Source organism: Oncorhynchus kisutch, linkage group LG5 (assembly GCF_002021735.2).
Source record: "Oncorhynchus kisutch isolate 150728-3 linkage group LG5, Okis_V2, whole genome shotgun sequence".
NCBI lineage: Eukaryota > Metazoa > Chordata > Actinopteri > Salmoniformes > Salmonidae > Oncorhynchus > Oncorhynchus kisutch.
This window is the reverse complement of record NC_034178.2, coordinates 1,250,361-1,262,493: the sequence shown is the minus strand read 5'-3', so window position 1 is coordinate 1,262,493 and position 12,133 is coordinate 1,250,361. Positions and strand designations below refer to the sequence as shown.

Sequence of the window (12,133 nt, the reverse complement as noted above, 5' to 3'; positions counted from 1 at the left end):
GTATGAAATGCACTTTGTATTTAGAATTGTAATAAAAGGTCTCCTCATAGTGTTTGATAATGCTGCTTCAGGTCATAAGCAGATTGTGGCTGTCTGCTACTGATGGTGCCTGAGCACTAAGGCCAGGTACACGTCACTGTCCCATTGTTGTGGCACAGGGCTCTGACGTGGACAAGGAGGAGAGGGCAGATCTGGCTTCAAAGGACAACTCCTGTAGAAACTGTTGACATTGCGTTATGCTATTTTGATACCCGAGCAGACAAGGTGAAAAATATGTTGATGTTGTTGAGCAAGGCACTTACCTCTAATTTGCTCCAGGGGCGCCATACTACTATGGCTGACCCTGTAAAACAACACATATCACTGTCTGCACCTATCCGGTGTTTGTGACAATAAAACATTATTTATTTGATTTCTTTCACTCCCTGAGCACTAGTTGATGACGTGGATGTGGAATAAGGCAGCACCCCGCACCTCTATAATGACAATACTGATGATTCCGCAATGCAGGTGCAACCTCTTGTCTCCCTCTACTGGTCATACACTACTAGTACATGTTCTCATCTGCAGCTGGCCAATTTGATCTTTGCTGTTTTCCCCTCTGGATGTCTCCCTGCTCCGACCATTTTTAGAGGTGCCAAGAGCCTTGGCATTTACAGTCAGCTGTTTAGGGAGGATTTAGCCTCACTGGAAGGTAGAATTTCAAGCAATGCAATTTACCATCCATGATATTTTATGCTTACAGTATTTATATTATACATGATGTATGTTGACTGTGTAAATTCCTCTGTCTGTATTCTGTCTGTATATTTGTCTATTGCTGGGTATGAGTAAATGTCTATTGCTGGGTATGAGTAAATGTCTATTGCTGGGTATGAGTAAATGTCTATTGCTGGGTATGAGTAAATGTCTATTGCTGGGTATGAGTAAATGTCTATTGCTGGGTATGAGTAAATGTACTTGGTGAATAAGTACCTTCTGATTCTGAAATGATGGTGAAATGTATGTCAAGTGAAGCATCCAATGGCCTGTTAGTCTCCTCTCACTGCTTTCTGACCTGCCCTATGGCCTCCCTCTGAGCTTTCAGGGTGAAAACAGACTATCACACACCTACTGTATCTCTGTCTGAGATATCATCTACTGTATGAATGTTTTTTATGTACAGTAGACTATAAAAAAATAAAAAAATAAAAATCCTGCAACATAATTTAATATCTCAGTATTGTCAGATCAGACCTCCCGCCCTCACCTACCGTTAACCAATCATGTCAATGCAGAGCTATACGGAGCCCCCCCCCACATTGTTAGAAGATTGAAGAGGCGCACAGCGATGCAGTGCAGAGCTCAATTCAGCCTCTGCCCCGCTATTGCGTCTTAGACCACATTTTCGGATCAAGCATAAATTGGCTCTTAGCCACGGCCTCGCGAGCGTTACAGATGCGCGCCAACAGGTGATTTTGATTCGATTGTCACATAACGCCTCTAATCTTTTCATTTTTATGAACGGTTTAGTCAAAATATGTTGCAATTTGTCTATTTTAGGTTTCAACATAACAAGAAAAATGGATCTCTCGAAGAATTCCGTTGCAAACAGGAGAAACGGAAATGCAACCAAAGGGAAAAAAGCTACTCACAAGTCAAATATTTCACCAGCGATCAGTAGACTCATTCAAGACCCTTCAAATCATATTCCATTGGGACGACAACTTCAGAGGACGCCGCCAACGTTAGAGTTGAACATAACTCGGCCTTTGAGCTGTAAAACACATGTGGTAGGCCGAATCTCGTTCACCACACTTTTGCCTAGGTGCACTGGGGTTTTAGTGCCTTCAGAACGTATTCACCCCTAGACTTTTCCTACATTTTGTTGTTACAGCCGCAATTTTGTCCCTGGCATATGTAGAACAATCCAGGAGTGGAAAGCTCATCCAGAAAGACTCACAGGTGTAATTGATGCAAAAGGTGATTCTAACGTATTGACTCTGGGTTTTAATACTTATCTAATCAAGATGTATATTAGTGTTTTATTTGTTGTAAATTCTAGCATTTGTAAAAAAAAATGTCTTCCACTTTGTCAGAGTATTTTGTGTCTGGTTCACAAAAAGCGCCAATTAAATACATTTTAATCCAACTTTTTATCACAACAAACTGTCAAATCAAGGGGTGTGAATACTTTATGAATGCACTGTAGTTTGTAGGCCAAGTTGAGCCAATTATTGTGGAGGGTAGGCCTAGCTGACAACTAATGAATTTCTATCCGTTCCAATTTTGTCTTTCCATCCAGATTGAAACCACCCCTGGGCAAGAACCCGTGTCTCCCGCGCTAAATATGACCATGGACCTTTACACAATCGAGCCTACAGAAACATGCCGACGGTCTCGCATCACTTCAAGCACACGTGGGTGTTTCCTTTATTGTTCACAATCCTATAGCTGTATATTTGCACCAATATGTGGTTTGATATGTCTGAGGTGACAAACATAAACACACGGGTGTCGTGCACCCCCAAAATCTGAGGGGCAACATAGTACGTGAGGTTTGGAAGGTGGTCTGGAGGGGGGCTAGGCCCCATCTGCATGTGTGAGAATTTAGCCTGAATTGCTTTTCCTGGAATTTAGAGCCATAATCATTATGCTTATTTCTATGTGCAAAAATGTATATTTTTCTGCATATGTAACCATACCTCTTGAGCTGTCTGTATCCTCCTGACTTGTGGTTCTTTTTTTTGCTAATATCTGGGTAGAAGATTGAAAGGAATGTGAGTCTTATTCAGTTCATTGAGTAATTGCTTGCTTTCCTAATGTCTTCCAACCTTGCCAGCAGGCATGCCAAATATTTCTGTAGTTGTCACATGTGCCGAATACAACGTGTTTAGACTACAGTGAAATGCTAAGATGGTTAAACAAGCTAGCGACTAACTTGATTAGTAGCCTGAAATGGCTTTTTGGTAGCTAGTTATGAGGTTGGGAGATAAGTTCTCAATCTGGGCTAGCCAAAATCAACTTCATAAAATATCCACAGTGAAACGAGTCCTATATCAACATATTCTGAAAGGCCGCTCAGCAAGGAAGATGCCACTGCTCCAAAACCGCCATAAAAAAGCCAGACTATGGTCTGCAACAGCATATGGGGACAAAGATTGTGCTTTTTTTTTTTTGAAATGTCCTCTGGTCTGATGAAACAAAAATAGTTCTGTTTGGCCATAACCACCATCGCTATGTTTGGAGGAAAAAGAGGGAGGCTTGCAAGCCAAAGAACACCATCCCAACCATGAAGCACAGGAGTGGCAGCATCATGTTGTGGGGGTACTTTGCTGCAGGGGGGACTGGTGCACTTCACAAAATAGATGGCTTCATGAGGAATGAAAATGTAGATATATTGAAGCAACATCTCAAGACATCAGTCAGGTAGTTAAAGCTTGGTCGCAATTGGGTCTTCCAAATGGACAATGATCCCAAGCATACTTCCAAAGTTGTGGCAAAATGGCTGAAGGACAACAGTCAAGGTATTGGAGTGGCCATCACAAAGCCCTTACCTCAATCCTATAGAAGTGTGTGGGCAGAACTGAAAAAATGTGTGTGCGAGCAAGGAGGCCTACAAACCTGACTGAAACCTGACCAGCTCTGTCAGGGGGAATGTGCCACAATTCTCCCAATTTATTGTGGAAGGCTACCCAAAATGTTTGACCCAAGTGAAACAATTTACAGGCAATACTACTAAATCCTAATTGAGTGTATATAAACTTCTGACCCACTGGGAAAGTGATGAAATAAATCAAAGCTGAAATAAATCATTCTCTCTACGATTATTCTGACATTTCACATTCTTAAAATAAAGTGGTGATCCTAACTGACCTAAGACAGGAAATATTTACTAGGATTAAATGTCAGTCATTGTGAAAAACTGAGTTAAAATGTATTTGACTAAGTTGTTTGTAAACTTCCGACTTCAACTATATATATCAATTAACAGGACCGATCTGAGGGGGCACGTGCCCCTGTGTCCTCTGAACACATTTCATTAAAGTTCCAATTCTTATCTATTTTAATGTAGTCCTGTGTCACATTATCCTACTGTAGGTCTATAAATCTGAATGTTTAATGCTTTGATTTATGATGGTGCAGAAGCTTGTAATGAAAAAAATATTATCAGCATGATCCACCAAATGTTATCAATGTACATGTTCAGTCTGTTCAGGCAGTGTGCTGGAAGAGGACCCCTACTCATTGATAAGAGGCATGCAGGGCTATGAGGTTACCCCAGCAGACCTTGTATTCCTGAAGAGAGCCAGACAGGAGAGGCAGATCAATGCCTTACAGGTGAAAACCCATATCTGATGGTGAAAACACCCACTTGATTATTTTAATGACTGATGCTCATGGTAACTCAAATTACGCAGCCATTTTGAGCTGCTTTGATCACACATTTAAAGCTATTGTCAATATTCCCTCAATCACCTGGGTTCTTATTCGCAATGTTTTGCCACGAAAAATTCAGGCAGGTTTCGTTCCATTTGCGTTTTCTCCAGTTTGGTTCAGTTTGCAACTAAAAATGTTTTGCAATGAAAACGAGTGTTTCTGTTGGACAAATTCAGGTAGGTTTGATTCCTAATGAATACACCCCATTAGGGTCTACTTGGTACAGTTGAATGATGTAATGCTCAAGGCTGTCATTTTGTTTCCTATGCAGAGAGAGCTGGATGAGTTACTGAGGCAGCAGAGGAACCAGATGCTGGCCAGGGATCTGTCCTTGGCCTCCAGAGAGAAGATCCAAACTGACCTTGATAAGGTGAGACCACATGTTACTGTACAGTACTGTAGCTACTAGGGATGTGACAAATGTACAATTGTTCTTAACTTTTAAACTGCCGTTATGTTAATACGCTAAGAGAACTCAGATATGGTCCTTCGTATGACCCTGTGTGTATATATATATATATATACTGCTCAAAAAAATAAAGGGAACACTTAAACAACACAATGTAACTTCAAGTCAATCACACTTCTGTGAAATCAAACTGTCCACTGAGGAAGCAACACTGATTGACAATACATTTCACATACTCTTGTGCAAATGGAATAGACAACAGGTGGAAATTATAGGCAATTAGCAAGACACCCCCCAAAAAAGGAGTGGTTCTGCAGGTGGTGACCACAGACCACTTCTCAGTTCCTATGCTTCCTGGCTGATGTTTTGGTCACTTTTGAATGCTGGCGGTCCTTTCACTCTAGTGGTAGCATGAGACGAAGTCTACAACCCACACAAGTGGCTCAGGTAGTGCAACTCATGCAGGATGGCACATCAATGCGAGCTGTGGCAAGAAGGTTTGCTGTGTCTGTCAGCGTAGTGTCCAGAGCATGGAGGCGCTACCAGGAGACAGGCCAGTACATCAGGAGATGTGGAGGAGGCCGTAGGAGGGCAACAACCCAGCAGCAGGACCGCTACCTCCGCCTTTGTGCAAGGAGGAGCAGGGGGAGCACTGCCAGAGCCCTGCAAAATAGCCTCCAGCAGGCCACATGTGTATGTGTCTGCTCAAACGGTCAGAAACAGACTCCATGAGGGTGGTATGAGGGCCCGACTTCCACAGGTGGGGGTTGTGCTTACAGCCCAACACCGTGCAGGACGTTTGGCATTTGCCAGAGAACACCAAGATTGGCAAATTCACCACTGGCACCCTGTGCTCTTCAGATGAAAGCAGGGTCACACTGAGCACGTGACAGAGTCTGGAGACGCCGTGGAGAAAGTTCTGCCTGCAACATCCTCCTGCATGACCGGTTTGGCGGTGGGTCAGTCATGGTGTGGGGTGGCATTTCTTTGGGGGGCCGCACAGCCCTACATGTGCTCGCCAGAGGTAGCCTTACTGCCATTAGGTACCGAGATGAGATCCTCAGACCCCTTGTGAGACCATATGCTGGTGCGGTTGGCCCTGGGTTCCTCCTAATGCAAGACAATACTAGACCTCATGTGGCTGGAGTGTGTCAGCAGTTCCTGCAAGAGGAAGACATTGATGCTATGGACTGGCCTGCCCGTTCCCCAGACCTGAATCCAATTGAGCACATCTGGGACATCATGTCTCGCTCCATCCACCAACGCCCCGTTGCACCACAGACTGTCCAGGAGTTGGCGGATGCTTTAGTCCAGGTCTGGGAGGAGATCCCTCAGGAGACCATCCGCCACCTCATCAGGAGCATGCCCAGGCGTTGTAGGGAGGTCATACAGGCACGTGGAGGCCACGAGGCCTCATTTTTGACTTGTTTTAAGGACATTACATCAAAGTTGGATCAGCCTGTAGTGTGGTTTTTCACTTTAATTTTGAGTGTGACTCCAAATCCAGACCTCCAGGGTTGATAAATTTGATTTTGTTTGAATGTGCTGACAAATTTGTTGTCGGCACATTCAACTATGTAAAGTAAAAAGTATTTAATAAGAATATTTCATTCATTCAGATCTAGGATGTGTTATTCTAGTGTTCCCTTTATTATTTTTTGGAGAGATACCCTTCTTTAGGGGCGGCAGGGTAGCCTAGTGGCTTAGAGCGTTGGACTAGTAACCGAAAGGTTGAAGTTCGAATCCCCGAGCTGACAAGGTACAAATCTGTCGTTCTGCCCCTGAACAGGCAGTTAACCCACTGTTCCTAGGCCGTCATTGAAAATAAGAATTTGTTCTTAACTGACTTGCCTGGTTAAATAAAGGTAAAAAAATAAATAAAAAATGTGTGTAAGCTGAGTCTATTTGCTAGGCAGGACTGAGGTAGACTGAATTGCATTGCCCCCTAGTGGTCATACCAATGTTATTTTGAAAACATTAATAATATATAGATGTATATTAATAAGAAACCTCAGTCCTGCCTAGCTAATAGACGCAGCTCAATTTACTGCTGTCTCCCACCCACTCAGCAACAATGATAGGTAATGCCGTTTTAGGTTCTCTGCTGTGTCCCTCTCCTGTCTCTGACATTTCGCCAACTGTTAAATATGATGATGTGCGGAGTGCTTTTATATCCGTGACTAATCATTTGAAAGATGCATATCCCCTCCAAATAGCGTTACAGCATTGTTGCGTTAGGTATGTTTGTATTTTTCCCTTGATGATGATGATGATGATGTGGATCTGTTAGTGGTAGTTTTGTGATAACTACACTGAAGGTTATTCCGTTAAGGATTTTCTCCTTTAAACATTCACACCACTACTATATACTGTCCTATGCTGAATGTCATGTTGTCAACCTCTGAAGTTATGACCTTGAGTTAACACTGCCTCTTAACTTGACTGCTATATCTTATCATTTATCTATATAAATGTTTATGTATTCATAATTTTCACATACTCATATTTGTGGATATGTCGACGCTTTCTCTGAAAATTGTTCTGTTGGACATCACGTTTCAGATCCTGTCCTGTGAGCAGACTGTTCAAATGGGGCAAGTGTTCCTCTCGAGGAAGCTGAGCTCAACGGAGGTAGAGGCCCTGGACTCCAAGTCCCTCCTGGCCCAGATAAAGACTGCTGATGTCCAGCAAGCTGTAGAGGAGGAACAAGCTGAGATCACTGCACTAGAGGACAGCGTGGCCAGAGCCCTGGAGCTCAGGTAGCTAGCTATCTCACTTCATGTTATGGCAGTGGCCAGGATCATTTATTAGGCACCAAATGGAAGAACATTTACTGGAAAAGGGGCAGGAAAACAGGCAGGGACTTTCAATAAGAAGCATTAGTTTTTGTTCTGATGCTAAACGTTTTGCTACAGTGTGCCTTAATGAATATGACCCATGGAAGACATGGCCAGTGTGCAGTTTGTTGATGTTTACAGAAACAGGAGTTCTGGCTTTATATTAATATTATTGTTTCTAATTTCAGAGAGAGAGAGGAGCAAATACAACAGGAGATTGAGAATCGGAACAGAGCCATCCTCACGAAAAAGGTGCTATTTGTTCAACACTTGTCATCATGTAGTTTTAAGTTATACGATGAATTACCAACAGCACTGTACGGTAATGGGCCAGTTCTTTCTGGACATGTATAACTGATGAGCACTGCTTCATCTCTAAGGCAAACATCAAGCATCTGATGAAGGAACTATCAGAGGTAAGTCTGTATGTAATAAGCTCCGAGTCTGACCTTGTGGTGTCTGGGGTGTTGGGAATTTTCAGTCACATTGAAAAATATTTGTACTTCCTCAAAAGAGATTCATGAGCCAGTTCCTTGTAACTTCACAGGAGTCTTTGCTAGCCATTCAAGGCAAGATGGACACTTTGAAATACACTGAAAAAGAGGAAGACACAGGTCCCCAGGAGGCATTGCAAGTCGCCCCAAGCCAAGCAAAAGCTCCCAAGAAGGCACCCAAGACAAAAAGGAATGGTGGAGAAACAATTACCCAACAGGCTTCTCATGTCCGAATTAAAGCTGAAAATACACCTACCATAGTTGGAGAGCCACATATGGCCTGTGGTCTCAGACGATCTACGAGAATAGCTACAAAGAAGAGCTGCGTTGAGAATAAGCCTGTTTTAAGGAAAACTCGCCCTGTCAAAGCAAGCATTTCACTTTGAGAATTTTTTTTCTCCACTTTTCCTGAAACTCTTGATTTTTAAGGAGTTGTTTTCCACTGCTTGTTTGGTACTGTGGTTTCTATCCAGTTGACAACAGATTTTAATGCAGATATTCAAAAGTCACAAACATATGCATTTTTCCCACCAGACGTGCTTTCATCAAACTGACTTTGTAGCGGATAAGATGTTGTGCACATAACACTTTTGTACTTAAGTTTTCATGTACAGAATAAAATAAAACAAGTTTTAATGTGTTTCCATAGCATTTTCAATTCTATGGATGATTTTGTCACACAAACTGCAATAAATAGCACACTTGCCCAACCTGGTTTTTGGCCCATTCTCTATAGACTACAGTGTGCTGCTAAAGTGGACAGGGTAGGTTATACACTGAGTGTACAAAAGATTAAGAAGCTCTTCCCATGACAAGAATGACCAGGTGAAACCTATGATTCCTTATTGATGTCACTTGTTAAATCCACATCCACTCTGTGTAGATAAATCACACCTGGGCTGCAGTCACCTATCCGGACCCGTTTTACTGCCTTCGCGGAGCCCCACCAGGCCTTCACAACTGGACTGCCGATGTTATCTACCCGAAGGAGTTATTCGGCTGGCTCCTCCGTCGCGACGTTACCTGAACGCCCATCTGCGGCCTGCTAACCGTTAGCTGTCTTACCGGCTGCTATCTGAATAGACAATCGGACAATTTTTAATTTTTTTTAATTATGTTTTCTTCTTGGGCCTCTATAACTATATCTATTGTTTTTATTTTTGTTGTTGTGTGATTTGGATTAATCCCCTCTACCACACGGAACCCCACTAATCTACTGACGGAACGCAAGAGGTGGCTAACAACAGACCTCCATCCTATGCTAGCTTGCTACTGATGCCCTGGCTAGCTGTCTAAATCACCAACCAACCTCTCCACTCACCGGACCCTTTTGATCACTCGACTAAGCATGCCTCTCCTTAATGTCAATATGTCTTGTCCATTGCTGTTCTGGTTAGTGTTTATTGGCTTATTTCACTGTAGAGCCTCTAATCCTGCTCACTATACCTTATCCAACCTATTAGTTCCACCACCCACACATGCAATGACATCTCCTGGTTTCAACGATGTTTCTAGAGACAATATCTCTTCATCACTCAATACCTAGGTTTACCTCCACTGTATTCACATCCTACCATACATTTGTCTGTACATTATACCTTGATGCTATTTTATCGCCCCCAGAAACCTCCTTTTACTCTATGTTCCAGACGTTCTAGACCAATTCTCATAGCTTTTAGCCGTACCCTTATTCTACTCCTATGTTCCTCTGGCGATGTAGAGGTGAATCCAGGCCCTGCAGTGCCTAGCTCCACTCCTATTCCCCAGGCGCTCTCTTTTGACGACTTCTGTAACCGTAATAGCCTTGGTTTCATGCATGTTAACATTAGAAGCCTCCTCCCTAAGTTTGTTCTATTCACTGCTTTAGCACACTCTGCCAACCCGGATGTTCTAGCTGTGTCTGAATCCTGGCTTAGGAAGACCACCAAAAATTCAGACATTTTAATTCCAAACGACAACATTTTCAGACAAGATAGAACTGCCAAAGGGGGCAGTGTTGCAATTTACTGCAAAGATAGCCTGCAGAGTTCTGTCCTACTATCCAGGTCTGTACCCAAACAATTTGAACTTCTACTTTTAAAAATCCACCTCTCTAAAAACAAGTCTCTCACCGTTGCCGCCTGCTATAGACCACCCTCTGCCCCCAGCTGTGCTCTGGACACCATATGTGAACTGATTGCCCCTCATCTATCTTCAGAGTTCGTGCTGCTAGGCGACCTAAACTGGAACATGCTTAACACCCCAGCCATCCTACAATCTAAACTTGATGCCCTCAATCTCACACAAATTATCAATGAACCTACCAGGTACCTCCCCAAAGCCTTAAACACAGGCACCCTCATAGATATCATCCTAACCAACTTCCCCTCTAAATACACCTCTGCTGTCTTCAACCAAGATCTCAGCGATCACTGCCTCATTGCCTGCATCCGTAATGGGTCAGCGGTCAAACGACCTCCACTCATCACTGTAAAACGCTCCCTGAAACACTTCTGCGAGCAGGCCTTTCTAATCGACCTGGCCGGGGTATCGTGGAAGGATATTGATCTCATCCCGTCAGTAGAGGATGCCTGGATATTTTTTTTAAATGCCTTCCTAACCATCTTAAATAAACATGCCCCATTCAAGAAATTTAGAACCAGGAACAGATATAGCCCTTGGTTCTCCCCAGACCTGACTGCCCTTAACCAACACAAAAACATCCTATGGCGTTCTGCATTAGCATCGAACAGCCCCCGTGATATGCAGCTGTTCAGGGAAGCTAGAAACCATTATACACAGGCAGTTAGAAAAGCCAAGGCTAGCTTTTTCAAGCAGAAATTTGCTTCCTGCAACACTAACTCAAAAAAGTTCTGGGACACTGTAAAGTCCATGGAGAATAAGAACACCTCCTCCCAGCTGCCCACTGCACTGAAGATAGGAAACACTGTCACCACTGATAAATCCACCATAATTGAGAATTTCAATAAGCATTTTTCTACGGCTGGCCATGCTTTCCACCTGGCTACTCCTACCCCGGACAACAGCACTGCACCCCCAACAGCAACTCGCCCAAGCCTTCCCCATTTCTCCTTCTCCCAAATCCATTCAGCTGATGTTCTGAAAGAGCTGCAAAATCTGGACCCCTACAAATCAGCCGGGCTAGACAATCTGGACCCTTTCTTTCTAAAATTATCTGCCGAAATTGTTGCCACCCCTATTACTAGCCTGTTCAACCTCTCTTTCGTGTCGTCTGAGATTCCCAAAGATTGGAAAGCAGCTGCGGTCATCCCCCTCTTCAAAGGGGGGGACACTCTTGACCCAAACTGCTACAGACCTATATCTATCCTACCGTGCCTTTCTAAGGTCTTCGAAAGCCAAGTCAACAAACAGATTACCGACCATTTCGAATCTCACCATACCTTCTCTGCTATGCAATCTGGTTTCAGAGCTGGTCATGGGTGCACCTCAGCCACGCTCAAGGTCCTAAACGATATCTTAACCGCCATCGATAAGAAACATTACTGTGCAGCCGTATTCATTGATCTGGCCAAGGCTTTCGACTCTGTCAATCACCATATCCTCATCGGCAGACTCGACAGCCTTGGTTTCTCAAATGATTGCCTCGCCTGGTTCACCAACTACTTCTCTGATAGAGTTCAGTGTGTCAAATCGGAGGGTCTGCTGTCCGGACCTCTGGCAGTCTCTATGGGGGTGCCACAGGGTTCAATTCTTGGACCGACTCTCTTCTCTGTATACATCAATGAGGTCGCTCTTGCTGCTGGTGAGTCCCTGATCCACCTCTACGCAGACGACACCATTCTGTATACTTCCGGCCCTTCTTTGGACACTGTGTTAACAACCCTCCAGGCAAGCTTCAATGCCATACAACTCTCCTTCCGTGGCCTCCAATTGCTCTTAAATACAAGTAAAACTAAATGCATGCTCTTCAACCGATCGCTACCTGCACCTACCCGCCTGTCCAACATCACTAC

General features: G+C 43.6%; 1 protein-coding gene across 3 annotated transcripts; it reads left to right on the top strand.

The window, feature by feature from the left end:
* Window positions 1-1,316: 1,316 nt before the first annotated feature.
* si:dkeyp-34c12.1 (plectin) lies at window positions 1,317-8,801 on the top strand. 3 transcript variants are annotated; one of them, XM_031823973.1, is made up of 10 exons: window positions 1,317-1,451; window positions 1,543-1,772; window positions 1,904-1,962; window positions 2,285-2,399; window positions 4,190-4,320; window positions 4,691-4,789; window positions 7,391-7,587; window positions 7,854-7,917; window positions 8,046-8,081; window positions 8,213-8,801. In XM_031823973.1, the coding sequence occupies exons 3-10, from the start codon at window positions 1,954-1,956 to the stop codon at window positions 8,543-8,545; spliced, it is 984 nt and encodes a 327-aa protein (XP_031679833.1). In that variant the 5' UTR covers window positions 1,317-1,451; window positions 1,543-1,772; window positions 1,904-1,953; the 3' UTR covers window positions 8,546-8,801. The 3 variants fall into 3 exon arrangements, with proteins under 3 accessions (XP_031679833.1, XP_031679834.1, XP_020337995.1); XM_031823974.1 differs by having other exon boundaries at window positions 1,877-1,962; XM_020482406.2 differs by lacking the exon at window positions 1,904-1,962.
* Window positions 8,802-12,133: the final 3,332 nt, after the last annotated feature.